We start from the raw sequence: 14,587 nt of genomic DNA, 5'->3' as shown, positions 1-14,587 counted from the left end.
TTCTAGTGCTCAGACATGACCTATCAGAACAAAAACAAAAGCATCCGCCGCAGCATAACTTTCCCCTTTGGTCAACTTGGTTTGTAAAAAATCAGTTTGAATTAGGCAGGATTTGGAATTGGTTGATCGTTTTCATCCTTGATTTAGTTTCAGACTTTTAAGTCTGTTTGGGAGTTATTTGAATGAAGGTATTTTTACTTTTTAATACTTAAAAAGTGTTTTGTTGTAAAATGTTTTTTGATATTTTGGTAAAATTTTGAAAATTACTTTTACATGTTGGAAACAATCATTTAAACTGAATATAATTCTTTGCAGGTATTATTTTAAAGATATATATAATATATTATCAAAACATATATATATTTTTTCAGTTTAAAAGGACATAAATACGTTTGGTAATGATTTTAAAAAAATATTTTTAGTATCAATAATACTTGAAAGATAACAAATTTCAAGTATTTTTGTCTATAGCGCTTTACTAGAATTACTCTCAAAATTTAATAGTAATTATTTTTCCTAATTTACTTATAACTAGGAGCTAAAATATGTTAAAGTAACCCGGATTCACAAGATTAATAGTAAATATAAAAATATGTGTAGATAGATAGCTATGAAATTGAATTAGACATTGCCTGACTGCCATAAAAATATGTGTAGATAAATAGCTATGAAATTGAATTAGACATTGCCTGACTGCCATACTGGACAGAGGCCATGCTTAAAGGAAACACATTCGCCAGTGGTTTGCGCAAATTAAGAGGTTCACCGTTCACCTAATTTTAGAGATAAAACACGCCCACCGCTCTCCTTTTTTTGGCGTTCACTTTCCTACCTCTCATTACCTCAACGGAAGTAACTGTTTTTCAAACCATCTCTTTTTCCTTCTGCATTTCCTACGTATATATACACACATTGCTGTCATAAACCTACCCATTCAGAGTTCAATTGGGGCACTACAAAAATCCGAAAAAAAAAAGAAAAGAAAAGAAAGTCTCTGCTCAAACAAAAGTAGGGTGCCCCAATTATTGTCTCCAGGAAGGAGGAAAAACAAAACACACAAAAAAAAAAAAGAAAAAAAAAACAAGAAAGATGGGATACAACAATGCCGCAGACGCAGATTCACGAGGAAAGAAAAAAGTTGCCCTTATGGGGTTTTCTTCTATACTCTTGGTGGCAATGGTGGTGGGAACTGTTGTTACTGTGAATCACCGCAATGGGTCGTCCTCTTCGGCTACTGATGATGCTCAGGCAGGAGGCGGCATATCCACGTCCGTGAAAGCCATTCAGGCCATTTGCCAGCCCACTGATTACAAAGAAGCTTGTGTAAACAGCCTGACTTCAGCGAAGGCCAACACATCTGACCCCAAGGAACTGGTGAGGACAGCGTTCCAGGTGGCCATAAACCAGATTAGCTCCGCGCTTCAGAACTCTACTACATTGAGGGACTTGGAGAAGGATCCAAGAACCAAAGGGGCTCTTGAGAATTGCCATGAGCTCATGGACTACGCCATTGATGATCTCAGGAACTCCTTCAACAAGTTGGGGGTCTTTGATATCAGCAAAATCGATGATTATGTGGAGGATCTCAAAATCTGGCTGAGTGGGGCCCTCACCTACCAAGAAACCTGCCTGGATGGCTTCGAGAACACTACCGGCGATGCTGGAGAGAAGATGAAGGCTCTTCTCAAGAGCGCAGGAGAGCTCACCAGCAATGGCCTTGCTATGATTGATGAGATCTCGTCGGTGCTCACCAATTTGCAAATTCCGGGGATTAGCCGCAGGCTCCTGTCTGACGAATCAGGCAAAGGAGAGTATCGTTCAGACGAGGGAGGTCTCTATCCTTCATGGGCAAGCGTTGGGCAACGTAAACTCTTTCAGGCTACACCAGACACCATTAAACCCAATGTGATAGTGGCTCAAGATGGTTCCGGAAAATATAAGACCATCAATGAAGCCCTGGTTGAAATTCCCAAGAATGGCAACACCACATTTGTGCTGTATGTCAAAGAGGGTGTGTATAAGGAGCAGGTGAACTTCACAAAGAGCATGACCAACGTTATGCTAATTGGTGACGGCCCTACCAAAACTACTATCTCTGGAAGCTTGAATTTCATAGATGGAATCGGCACATTCAGGACAGCAACAGTTGGTAAGCAACCCCCATTTCTAAAATCTTCTTAATGTTTGTTCCGATAGCCCTAACATGGAGACAGACAGAATGTGGGTAATGGGTCTAAGGTTTTTGTTTCAATGATGCAGCTGCGGTTGGGAGTAATTTCATGGCCAAGGACATAGGATTTGAGAACAATGCAGGAGCTTCCAAGCACCAAGCTGTGGCACTGCGGGTGGGATCCGACATGGCCATCTTTTACAACTGCCGGATGGACGGATACCAAGACACCCTCTACGTACACGCCCACCGTCAATTCTACCGGGACTGCACCATCACGGGGACCATCGACTTCATTTTTGGAGACTCGGCGGTGGTCTTCCAGAACTGCTTGATACTGGTGAGGAAGCCGCTAGACAACCAGCAATGCATCGTGACAGCTCAGGGAAGAAATGAGAGGCGTGAGCCCACTGGAATTGTCCTCCAGAACTGCACCATCTCCGCTGCTGATGACTACATTCCTTTCAAAACCAAGTTCAAATCTTACCTCGGGAGGCCCTGGAAGGCCTTCTCAAGAACCATAATCATGCAGTCACAGATCGATGATTTGATCAGCCCAGAGGGGTGGCTGCCATGGATGGGTGACTTTGGACTCAACACTTGCTTCTACGCAGAGTATGGAAACAGGGGTCCTGCCTCAGCCACCACTAGCAGGGTTACATGGCGAGGCATCAAGCAGATTACTGGTCAACATGTCAACGATTTCACGGTCGGAAGGTTCATTTCCGGCCATCTGTGGCTTGGGGCCTCTGGGGTGCCCTACACTTCTGACATGATGGCTGTGTAGATGATGATGATGATGATTGTCGAAGAAGGATCTCCTTTGTATCAGTCACCGACTGTATTTTTGTTTCTTTTTGTATTGTCCCTCATGCCTTTGTTTCCATGGCATGAAATTTTTGTTAATAAAATTAAGCACAAGGAGGTTGCAACTTGCAAGTGTAAACATTGCATGCTATTCTCAAATCCAATAGAGTCCTCACTGATTTGTTTGGTCTCTCATTCTCTTACTTTCCTCGGTGGGGGGTGGGGGTGTTAAGTACTTAGGGTTGCGTTTTCAAAATTTTCCATTCGAAATATTCATAATTTATTTTTGAATCATGTATACTACTTCTTCCTATCCAATGTATCACAACAGTATTTTCTTATTCCACCTTAGTTGTAATTTATTTTTTCTTTGGAAATTAAAATCTATATACCCGTTGAATTTTTAATTTCAATTTTTCAAAGTTTGTCTTAATAGTTAAAAGAGGGTGCAAAAATCAAGGTAAAAAAAAGAAAGTGATCAAAACAATTACACAATGTTTACATATGTGACACTGCCTAATTTATAGATTTTTTATTTTTATTTTTTTATTTAACATTATAATTGATCTTTTTCTAAAGGAATAATTATCCTAAAGAGACACTTTTTGTCTCGTACCCATTAGTTGATAACTTAATTATAATAATAGTTTTAAAAAACACTTCTAAAATTAAAATAAAAAAAAATTATTTTGAAGAAAAATCCAATCTTGGACAAAATTTAGAAAAATATTTTTAAAGAAAACACTTCCATTAAAAGTAATTTGAATTGATATAAATTAAAAACAAAAATTATAGTAGTTTTGATATATAATGTGTTCTTAATTTTTATTTTTATTTTTAAATGGTTCAAAAAGGCTTTTTATGAAGAAACTGTTTCCAAACATTGAGAAATGTTTTTAAGCTTTCTAAAATCTCCCTCGGATCAACTCTTAGTAGAAAATAATATCACATGATTGTTATAAAATTCCTTTATAAGATTTAAAACAGTGTTTCAAATAAACACATGGTAAAACTATACAAATTTAAAGCACATATATATATATTTTTTTAAAATATCATTGGTATAAAGATGATTTATTTTATAAAAAAAAAAGTATCTTGATGGCATGACATAGGGTCTGATACTGATATCAAGATTAGTTGCTTTCTAATTTAAATAGGTCAAGTGTTTTCTTCTAATATTAATTGTAATGACCCCCTCCTTTTTACAATGTAGATATTGTTTATTTTCAACTCAATAATTTTTATTTTATTTTTTATTTTTTTGACTTGAAAGCACACACAAAAAAAAAAAAAAACCTCATTACATGTACGACAACAATTTTTTTTTTCTAATCGATGTAAGATGATATTGCATAGCTATGTAATACGAAAAGTTCTGAATGTCTTTCATCCCTATAATAGTTGTTCAAATTATTTTACAAAAAATAATTGAAAATACTTTAAATTTGTTATAAAAATAAAAAGTTATTTTTTGAAACAAATTTTTGCAAAACTGTTTTGTATCAAAAGTTTACCAAATGTAATCTTTTTAAATTGATAAAAAATAGAAAACTATCTTAAAAAGAATTTCAAAATAAATCTTAACTTGTGGTAAGCCAGTTCAAAAAGGCCTCAATCTAATGTAGTAACATGCTCTGCACCCAATGGCCAGAGAGAGTTTGAACTTTGAAGTAACGAGGCCCAACAGTACGGGCTTCAGATGCTATAAATCTATTGGGCTGGGCTTATAGGCTTGCCCTTTCGGATTTCTTTGATGGCGAGCGGGAAAAATAGTGGCGAAACTTTTGAATCTCTCTCTCTCTCTCTTCTCAGCGCTCCCTAATCTCCAACGGCTGGAGCAAACTCGCCGGTGACTGTGCTGTTTTTCTCTCGTTTTCTGGAGACTCTTTCGGAACCTAGCCCCATCTTAGGGTTTTCCATTTTGTTTTTCATTTGGTCGAGAGAAGTTCAAGAGCTAGGGTTTCTAATGAAATCGGGGCATCACCAGAATGGAAGATCAGATTCACTCTGCGGAAGACCTGAGCGGTGACAGAAACGCCAGTTTCCACACCGTGCAGCCTCTCCGTGACCTCGAATCGAATTGGTCCGTGGATCTTGCCAAGAACCTTGAAGAGTATCTGCTCAAGATTTGCTCCGGTGAGATTTCCGGAAACGACGGCAGGAACGTGAATTTTGCTGAAGGTTCGGTTCCTGTTCCATTTTATACGTTTTGGCTTTTCTTTCCTATTCCTGCGTTTTATGTTCTTTAAGTAATAATTTTATCTTAAATTGGGTGTTTTTGGTGAAATGTAGCTGCTTTGCTGCTTCAAGGTTCAATTCAGGTGTATAGTCGGAAGGTGGAATATCTTTATACACTGGTTTTACATGCTTTGGAGTTCGTTTCACATACAAGGTAAGGTGTTTCGTTGAATTTATGTTTCAATTTGTACTCAATTCTTATTTGATGGGGTCGGTTTTGATTAATCAATGACTTATTTATAGGCAACAGAAGACTTTAAGATTAATTGAACAGTGGGCCTTCTAATTCATATTTAGCTCTATCATTCTTAGCAAACAAAGTGTGATTTTGGATATCATTTTGTCCAATAATGTTTTATGATACCAATTTGATGTGCTTCAAAATGTTTGATTTTGTAGATTTCTTTTCTTTATTACAATGTTGGTGAGGGAACAATTGATTTGTTCAACTGAATATTTATATATCTGTGAATATCACTAGCTACCTTATTGTTCCTGTAAATCTCACTATTTCTATAAGCGCTATAACTGCTGAGCCGTTGCCACATGTTGAGAGACTAAAGATGTCATATTTGCAAGTAATTTTGTTTCTTTACTCCATTCGATCCGTGGAAACAGCAAGAGGAAGAAAGGCATTTACATGATAAACTATTTTTCCTCACTCAGCTGATAAAAATAGAGGAAAGGAATGTATATGTGGTAAAGTAGAGGAGAAAATATTTAATAGACAAGAGTATTAAATTTCTTCTTAAGGGTGAGCAAAATGGGGTATAGGAGTGGGGAAATTCTATTGGAGTTGACCTGCAAGCTTAGATAGGCAAATTCAAATTAGAGGTCTGAGTTCTCTCTTCTCAAATTCCAACCAAAGGACTTTCTTCTTTGTGTGCAAGCGAGACCATAGTTCACAGCCACAAGAGGAAAATTAAAGGGCCCTGCCACTTGCCGGATGGAGGGGATAAAGGTTGAGAGAGAGGTTCATACTCTAACCATCGTGGAGACAGTACCATGCTCCACATATTGTTTGTTTGCACCAGCAACATGTGGTGCACCCTGCAAAATCTATCCTCATTTGCTGCTTAAGTTACATTTTTGTAATTGTGCAGTTAATTAATCTTCACAATGTTAATTCATTATTTGAAGTTGTTTAAAAAAATGGGGACATATAAAAGAGAGGAATTCTGGTGTAAATTCAGTGATTGGTTTTGTGTTATCAATAGAAGAAATAATTTACAAACTTTAGCTTTAGAAACTTAAAAAAAATTTAATGAGTTGCACTGTCTTATTATATAAAGGAGTCTGGATGACTTTGGTTACTTAGAAATGCTAAACAAGTTAGGGACTTACCTTTTCTAAAAGGAGGATGATATAGAGAGGAGAGACCAGGAAATTTGTTCTCTAGCCAGTAAGAAAGGAAAACTGTGTTGTCAGTTATAGAGATTTAAAAATTGAAATATATTGATATCTGCATAAACATTTAGAAGGGCCAGTCTTCGAATTAGACCAAATAATCATTAGTACATGATGTCTTGAGGTGGATGTATTTTTTTTATATATTTCAGAAATGATATGGTTGAAAGAACAGAAGATGGACGAATTAGTATGTGCTAGACAATGACTTACCATAAATCCTGAATTCAAGCCTGATTTTTGCTTCCTCTGATGCATTTTTTTGCTTATGTGAACTGCTTAATTTTCCTGGTTTCTTCTCTTTCTTGATAAGGATAATCTATCTTCCTGGAATTATATTTGTTTTGTTTTATTGCAATTTGTTTTTGTTTTGAAACAGGCAGCAGGATCAACTAGAGAGAACACCCATCCAGCATGAGGAAGGTGGCTCCCATGTGGTACCTGATGAAGAAGATGATCTGTTTTGGTGTTTAGATGATGTACCTGGTATCCTGTTACTGTAATTTATTTATGATTTTTTTCTGGGTCAAGCAAAATTATTGTGCATGATAGGCTATTATTTGTTAACATTGCAGTTGAACCAAGGAATTGCCTAGATAGTACCACCAGCAAAGATGCTTCCTTGAACCAGTTTGTGAAAGCTCCTGCCAATCTAGTTGTACTTGAAGGTGACGCTACTGGTGATGGCGGGGAATTAGATTCATATTTGGTATGAAGTGTGTGTACTCTTTTGTTATGTAGTGACAGCTATTATTTTTTCTAATATGACTTATCTATTTTATCATGCATGGTTGCAGTTAGCCACCAACGATCTTTATCGGGATTTTATTCTCTTAGATCCGTGTGATGCTGTAGCAGTTGACAGTTTTCTGAAAGGAGATAAAGATTCTAAAGGGCTGAATGGTGACTATAAGAGCGGCTCTTTAAACTCTAAGAGTTGCAAGAGCTTTCAGTCCCCCTCTAGACGTTCTGGAGGAACTGCTCATAGATCTCATGGAAAGAGCAATCTTAATGAACCTTGGGTTGATTGCAGCTTTGCAGCTAATGAGGGTAAAATTGGGCCTGAGCCACCTGCTTTTGACATTGCCGAAAACAATGATGGACATACAGATCATGCAGGATTAGATAATTCAGATGATGATGACGACGATGATGACAACGATGATCCATGGAAACCATTGAATCCACATGAAGCTGGGAACTTGAAAGTAAAACCTTTTAAAAAAGGTTGTCAAAGATTTTGTTTCTGTTGTCAGTTCTTCCTCAATCTTTGCTGTTATGCATGTAAGTTCCTGTTGTTTCTCATTTTGTTTTCTCTTCCAAGCAGTGAAGGCTTTCAGAAGGCATGGGGTATGTTCTACTAAGCATAATATTCTTACTACTCAGTTTCCCCTTGCAAAAATGCATGGTCCTATTAGTCCAGAGCTCACAGAAATATGGGAGAAACATCGTGCTTGTGAAAGACAACAAGAACCTCAAACTCCTCCACTTTATGAGAAGGTATGCTCGTTGAAGTTTACATGTTTGTCCATATTTGTTGCATGTTCACTTGTTACATGAAGCCATATTTTCTATTTGCAGCTGCGAAACTCACTTATTCATGGAGATTCTCAGACTTTTAGTGCTTATAGTAATGTTGAGGACAACAAAGAAGATGGTGGATATGATAGTGGGGTTAATGATTTTGGGGATGAGATGCCGCATGATATGTACATGGATGATGATTTACCTCTTCATCAAGAACAGGTGAGGCTACCAGTGCTTATGTGTCAAGAACAAAATATTATGCACGTCTATTGTGGTTCTTATTTGTTGAAATTGGTTCGATTGTTTGTTAACCTTTTCCCAGCATGATGATGGTGCTGCATGTTTTGATTCCATTGACAACTTGGAAGACCTTTGTCGCTCTCATCTTGTAAGCACGGCTTTCCTTAACTTTGCATCTGGATTATAATAATAGCAACCTGCTAACTTGCACCATCTTGTTATTTGTTGTAATCCATATTTTTCCAGAATACCCATGACTCTTTTGATTAAAGATAGCAAAGGTTGAAGCGTAGTTTCAAATAACTCAAATAGTGGTAATGGTACTTAACAAACCTGGTAAAAGGGGTGCTTCTGTGTGTTGATCTCCTTGTCCTTCTTCAATAATTACTTATTTACCTTCAAGAGAGAATAATAAAAACCTATTGCATACTCCTGATTGCATGTAATTCAGGTAAAGTTTAGCTTATGGATCCTATGTCAATTTCAATACCAACTTAGTTTGAGACAAAATTTCTCAGATTCATATTTGGCTAACATATATTTTTGTACATTCGTGATTCTAGTTTATGTAGAAACATGCAATTTCAATACCAATTTCATTAGTTTGATAAAATCTCTCGGATTCATATTTGCCTCCATGTGTAGAACATACATTCATTCTTAGTCTAAACATTCAAGTTTGTCGAACTGCAGCCACATGTATATGTATTGGTGGATTCCTGATTCTAGATTATTTAGAAACAGGGATTACCATATTTGTTGTTCGTGTTTTCTGTTCACAGGGTATTAATTTCCTCTGCAATGTTTTGTCTTGCAACCTTTGAAACTTAGCTTATCATTTTTTATCTCGTAATTAAAGATTCCTATTTTATTGGAAAATTCACCAGTCTCCAAGTATTGTCCCCAGAAAAAAAAGAACTACAAGACAGATATCAAGGAAACGCACCTGTCTGTTTTACTATGTAGTCAATTGTACTTCTCTTCATATGATCTTTTTCTTGAATGATGCATGGTTAGTACTCAATGAATGATGGTTAGTTGGTAACATATCTTCTTTCATATAGGATGCTCTCCTTGCCAACATTGCTGAAACTGAGAAGCAGACTGAATTGGCTGCTCGGGTTTCAACATGGAAACAAAAGATAGAGCATGACTTGGAAGAACAAGTAAATTCCATCTCCTTTGCTTCTTTTTATACTGAGACTCTCCCCTGACTGTTTTTTATACATTACAGCTAACAGTTGAGTTATGTTATTTTGCACTTTTAAGTTCCTCATTGGGATCAATTAAGGAAAGCCTTTTCCTGACAGGACTTGCGACCTCCATTTGATATTCATGATTATGGAGACAGAATTTTGGAAAAATTATCCCACAAAGCTGAAAATGGAAATGTCATGTCCTTTAGTGAAGTTGTCAGTGGCCAAGAAAAGCACGATGTGGCACGATCCTTTTCTGCACTCCTTCAACTGGTAATTCCCTTGTTGATGTTTGAAAATGCTAGGTGTGTTTTGTAGCAAGTTGAGAGAAGAATAGCTTCTAGTTACATTTTTAGGTTGAGTTCTGCTGTGTTACTTAAACATCTCCAACTACCAATATACTAAGTGATTAAAGCTGGGACTGCTTGGCTTCTGGGTGAAATTAAAACTTCCCATTTTGATGTTTCAGGTGAACAATGAAGATGTCAATCTGGATAGGGGTGGAACTGATGGTGAGTCCGTGTGTTACACAGATGCAAATCCTTTCTATATTAAGCTCCTTAACCGTGACAAGAGACGGGAGGAAGTGCAGCTCCGTTCAACCAAGAAGAGAGCTAAATCTCCAACAAAGAAAGAATGCACCAAGGGCAAGAGGGACAAATCAGAAATAGAGAACCGTCCACCTGTTAGTTCATCGTCAACAACAGCACTTCAACCCCAACCAAATTGCAAATTCTCTGTGAAACTCGGAAAAATTAATCCCATTCGATGCACTCCTGAACGCAAGAGGAGGCGAAGGTCTCGGATTGCTGAACCGGTTGACTTACATTCTTCAAGATGACACGACCCTGATGAGGCAAGTTTGACTATAATCTTCTATTGTTCTGGGCAATTTTTCAAACCCCTTCCATTGAATTGCTTGGAGTGAGAGAAGGTAGTCCTAGATTACTAACTATGTTCAGCTCCTGATTGGCTTCTGTAGCATTTTTTTTTTTCTCTCAAGGTATCTTCTTGTGCTTGTATCTGTAAGTCAAGTAGCATTGTAACAACATATTTAATCCGACAGATTTAGACTAGGTCTTTTTCTTTTCTTCCTTTTTTTTTTTGGCCAGAAATAATGTCAGTCAGTCAATTAACCGAGAATTTTACACATCACAGCTCCCCTGTCTCTTGGACCATACAGAAATTCCTGACTTCTGAGAAAAACACCCTTCATACGGCAGCTTATTGTAAGCTTGGCGGGGTAATTTACTATTTCCCGTGTTTACTTCCAACTTGTAAATCAGTTTCTAATATTACATTTGACTTTAAAAAGGAGTATTGCTTCAAACATTAAATGAAGTTTGGTCTTTTGGGAATCACAGGGCATCCCTTTGACTACATCTACCACCGTTTGAAGATTTGAACCAAAATTCATAAAGAGCTTTAAAAACACAGTGGCTACCACGGCTCTACTCCAATATGAGGATGACTAAGCAAAAGCATAGGAGAGACGTAAGGCTTTTCCAAAGACAAAAGACGTGAGCACCACTAATTCCTCTCCCTCCCCCTCTCCCTCCTAAAGTAATGGTCTTGGTTTGAACTTTGACAGTAGTGACCTCACCAGCTCCATTATATTTTGGTTACAAGGTTGGTGTTCTGACCAGCTCCATCTCAAGTCAGGCTCCAGTTCATGCCGTCATCTCAAGTATGGAGAGTTAGGTACGTTATTGACCCTTGACCCCCCCTCTTTCTAAGCTATAAATCTTACCTAAATCTCTAATTAGGCTTCTAACTCTTTTTTATTAGAAGCAACTTATCAATGGGCTCTCCTTTTTCTTAGCTTGCCTGAAGATAATAGATTTCAGAAACTGACAACTGGCAAAAGATATAAAGACAAAGAATGGAATGATAAAAGTCGAGAGTAAGGGGGGAAAATATTGAAAGGATGTCAATCATGTCGAAAGGAATCCGAACTGCATTCCGCGTAACCGTAAACCCCATTTACATTGGCTTGCTATTTTACAATAATAGGAAACTGATTGACGTGCCTATTCAATCTGCAAAAGGACATAAAGAAGTAGCGAGAATGACAAGCCCCTGTTATCCTACGCGGTTTTCGAGTTACTTTCTTGTCTAAAACCGATTATACCACAAAATGTTCTACCAAATGAATTTATTTTTCTCATTGAATTCTCTTCCATTTTCTTAGTCTCCAAGCATCACCAAAACTAATTGATAATGCCTACTTACAATCAAACTATATTATTTTCTTCCTCCTCAATTGAACAACTTATGTCACTTCTAAAGTCTTAGGCGGATAGAAAAATGGAAAAGGTTTTTATTTCTTTAACTTATGTTAGAAAGAAAATTAGAGGGAGAAAAAGAAAATATTCCATTTTACGTGGGTCTCAATTATTAAAATATTGTTTTTTTTTATAAAAAAAAATATAGCAGCGCAATGCTTCTGAAGTTTCCTTTCAATTATTCACTTGATAAGTTGATTTGCATAGAGATTCTTTATTCGGCGTGGCTGGTTTCCTCTGTCACCAGAGATTCAATTACGCGTGGATACAGAAAATACAACACTCAAAATCATTTCCAATAATTTCATTTCTAATCATATAAAATAAATTAAATCGAGTAATTATATTAAAATTTTCATAAGATAATCATTCATTTTCTAATTATCTATTTTGGCCACGTCACCATTAATCGAAAGGAACAAGCCAAATTGGTAATTCTAGTAAGGGAAAAAGAAAAAAAATCAACAAATGAATTCTTCAGTATCTACAGGTCAAACATCGCCTGCCATCACAGGTAGCGGAAAAACCGCCACGGGTTGATATTTGCCACGTGGACGCATGATCGCCCCCATCCACGACACTCGCATAATGTTTTGTGCACCCCGTTTGATTAGCCGTCGCGTGAGATTCACGACAGCGATCTGACTCACCTCGAAGCCCGAGGCTGAGGCTGAGTCTGAGTCTGAATCTGCTGAGTGTCTTCTGTGCCTCGCTCGATGTCGGCCTCGAACTCAGTCACAGACCCGCAACTGACACCAGGGACTGATGTAGGAGAGAGCATCGATTTTCGGTCCCTGCTAAGGATTCTCTTCAGTGAAAGTATACGACTTCCTGGTGATTTTTGCACCCGAGTCGCCGGCGAGTCCAGCAGTGACTCGTCCTCTGATAGTCCAAAATTCTCGTTCCTCCTGGGAACTTCAATTGACACGCCTGCAAGCTCACTGGACTTCCTTCGACTCCCAACTGAGGATGACCCCACCGACGAGGAAGTACGCAGCCGACCCGTGCGATCTTCGTCGTGCTGGCATGTGGAGCACAAAGCGGAAGTCGATCCGCCCTCTGTTTCAGCCATCGAAATCACGACGTCGGTTGGATTCCGGCTTGCCGACTCTGAGGTTTCGGCGTTGACGGCAGATCGGCAGAGGGGGCAAGTGGAGTGAGAGTGAAACCACATGTCGATGCAGCCGATATGGAAAGAGTGATTACACTTGGGAAGACGACGACCCTTCTCGTTCTCCTCAAACTCAGATAGGCACACGGCACATTCAGACATATCCGTGTGGGTCTTGGAGGAGTACACGAACACCGGAAGCGAATTCAGAATAGAAGCGTCGAGACCGCGCGTCGGAGAAGAGACGGAGGCGGCTGGGTTGGTGGGGTCCACGTAGAAAACCAAATGATGCCGGCGCCGGGCACGAGCATGATGGCGGCGGCGCGTCCTGTACAGATACCACCGAGCGTAGATGTGGAGACATACCATGAGAACTACGACAGCGAACAAAATCACAATCGCGCTCAGCATAATCTTGCCGCTCAATGCATAGCCCGTGGCCGCATTGTTTGCAGACCAATCCTCGGGGTCGGAACGGCCGTGTTCCATTCTCCGATCTGAAAGAGATAAAGACGTGGGAATTATGGATTCAGGAGAGAGAAGGAGATAGGATCGAAGAGGGAAGAAGCAGAAAAGGGGGTTTTAAATGGAAAAAATGGGCAAATTGAGTAGAAGAGGAAGGTTCTTGAGGCTTTCTCTCTATCCTATATTTCCATAGACGCCGAGCTTGACGCGGGATTCCTACGATGACGTAAGCGCCCTCCCCACTCCTTATTTGCTTACTCTTTGGGGCTTACCACTTACCACTTACCACTACCGCTCTAAATATTTTATTGGGTATATCTTTTTAATCTTTTTACCCGTGTTCTCTTGTCTTTTTCTTCTTCATGACCCTCATTCTTTTTTTCTTTTTTTTTTTAATTATTATTTTTTATTTGGGGTTCACACCGCTATTTCTAAGTTTGAAACTTTGAATAACATCCGCACATAAGTTGCATCAAAGAAATAAAATGCTCTGTATATAATTGTCATACCATTTTTTCTATCATATTTTAATAAAAAATATTAATTGAAAAGTCTATTTAATACTTGGATATAGTTGTTTAGGGATTAATATTGTTTTAAAATATGTATATTAATGACTCTTTGTCACGTTAAAAAAAAAAAAAAATCTAATTAAGCACCCACTTCTTTTTTTTTTTTCCCTTTTTCTTTCTCAATAAAGATGATTGAAAATATTTAATTCTCTCTAGCCTTTTTTTTTTCTTTATAATTTTAAATTTTAAGGAAATTCAGTTGGATGCAGTCTGATGACTCTAGGTAAAGTGGAATTTTCGCGGAACCCTGTTCAAAGGTTTGATTCCTCACACGTTTTCCATTTCCATACTTAAATTTCTAATGAGACTGACTGTGGGCGCGTGTGACGTCACGTGAATCCTGTGCTTCAGTCCTTCAGCATGTTCTCCGTTGACTCTCCCAGTGAAATCTAATATTGGGTCCCAGCCCATAAGTTTGGGCCTCTCCGGTGGATCCAATAATTGGGCTTACTCCCAAAAATCATTGGCCCAATCGTGTCTCGGAACATTTATATCATCAGATGGGTCCAACCCAGGCGTGGCCCATAAACTAAGAATATCGTTACATTCATCACAAGGCCCTCATA

The 14,587-nt window shown here is 38.2% G+C and overlaps 3 protein-coding genes across 3 annotated transcripts; 2 read left to right on the top strand and 1 right to left on the bottom strand.

Moving 5' to 3' along the window:
• Positions 1-624: 624 nt before the first annotated feature.
• Positions 625-3,172, top strand: LOC100852528 (putative pectinesterase/pectinesterase inhibitor 28). The gene is made up of 2 exons (XM_003631904.4): positions 625-2,149; positions 2,260-3,172. Exons 1-2 carry the CDS (start codon positions 1,090-1,092, stop codon positions 2,955-2,957), a joined length of 1,758 nt encoding a protein of 585 aa, XP_003631952.1. The 5' UTR covers positions 625-1,089; the 3' UTR covers positions 2,958-3,172.
• Positions 3,173-4,732: 1,560 nt separating this feature from the next.
• Positions 4,733-10,862, top strand: LOC100241388 (condensin-2 complex subunit H2). Its single transcript, XM_002270782.5, has 11 exons — positions 4,733-5,161; positions 5,273-5,372; positions 7,005-7,111; positions 7,201-7,334; positions 7,423-7,852; positions 7,953-8,125; positions 8,207-8,371; positions 8,475-8,540; positions 9,457-9,558; positions 9,703-9,861; positions 10,058-10,862. Exons 1-11 carry the CDS (start codon positions 4,969-4,971, stop codon positions 10,427-10,429), a joined length of 2,001 nt encoding a protein of 666 aa, XP_002270818.1. The 5' UTR covers positions 4,733-4,968; the 3' UTR covers positions 10,430-10,862.
• Positions 10,863-12,165: 1,303 nt separating this feature from the next.
• LOC100253381 (RING-H2 finger protein ATL2) lies at positions 12,166-14,572 on the bottom strand. Its single transcript, XM_002271217.5, has one exon. It carries the CDS (start codon positions 13,471-13,473, stop codon positions 12,520-12,522), a length of 954 nt encoding a protein of 317 aa, XP_002271253.1. The 5' UTR covers positions 13,474-14,572; the 3' UTR covers positions 12,166-12,519.
• Between the last annotated feature and the right edge of the window lie 15 nt (positions 14,573-14,587).

The sequence above is a fragment of the Vitis vinifera genome, chromosome 5, assembly GCF_030704535.1.
Source record: "Vitis vinifera cultivar Pinot Noir 40024 chromosome 5, ASM3070453v1".
Classification (NCBI taxonomy): domain Eukaryota; kingdom Viridiplantae; phylum Streptophyta; class Magnoliopsida; order Vitales; family Vitaceae; genus Vitis; species Vitis vinifera.
The sequence above is the reverse complement of the archived record's forward strand: the minus strand, read 5'-3'. Positions and strand labels throughout refer to the sequence as shown.

Excerpts from the sequence above, each read along its gene's own strand:
- LOC100852528 (XM_003631904.4), top strand. The coding sequence starts at position 1,090 with ATGGGATACAACAATGCCGCAGACGCAGATTCACGAGGAAAGAAAAAA. Across the intron at positions 2,150-2,259 it reads ATTCAGGACAGCAACAGTTG|CTGCGGTTGGGAGTAATTTC; the intron begins GTAAGCAACCCC and ends TCAATGATGCAG.
- LOC100241388 (XM_002270782.5), top strand. The coding sequence starts at position 4,969 with ATGGAAGATCAGATTCACTCTGCGGAAGACCTGAGCGGTGACAGAAAC. Across the intron at positions 8,126-8,206 it reads CTCCTCCACTTTATGAGAAG|CTGCGAAACTCACTTATTCA; the intron begins GTATGCTCGTTG and ends TTCTATTTGCAG. Across the intron at positions 8,372-8,474 it reads TACCTCTTCATCAAGAACAG|CATGATGATGGTGCTGCATG; the intron begins GTGAGGCTACCA and ends ACCTTTTCCCAG.
- LOC100253381 (XM_002271217.5), bottom strand. The coding sequence starts at position 13,473 with ATGGAACACGGCCGTTCCGACCCCGAGGATTGGTCTGCAAACAATGCG.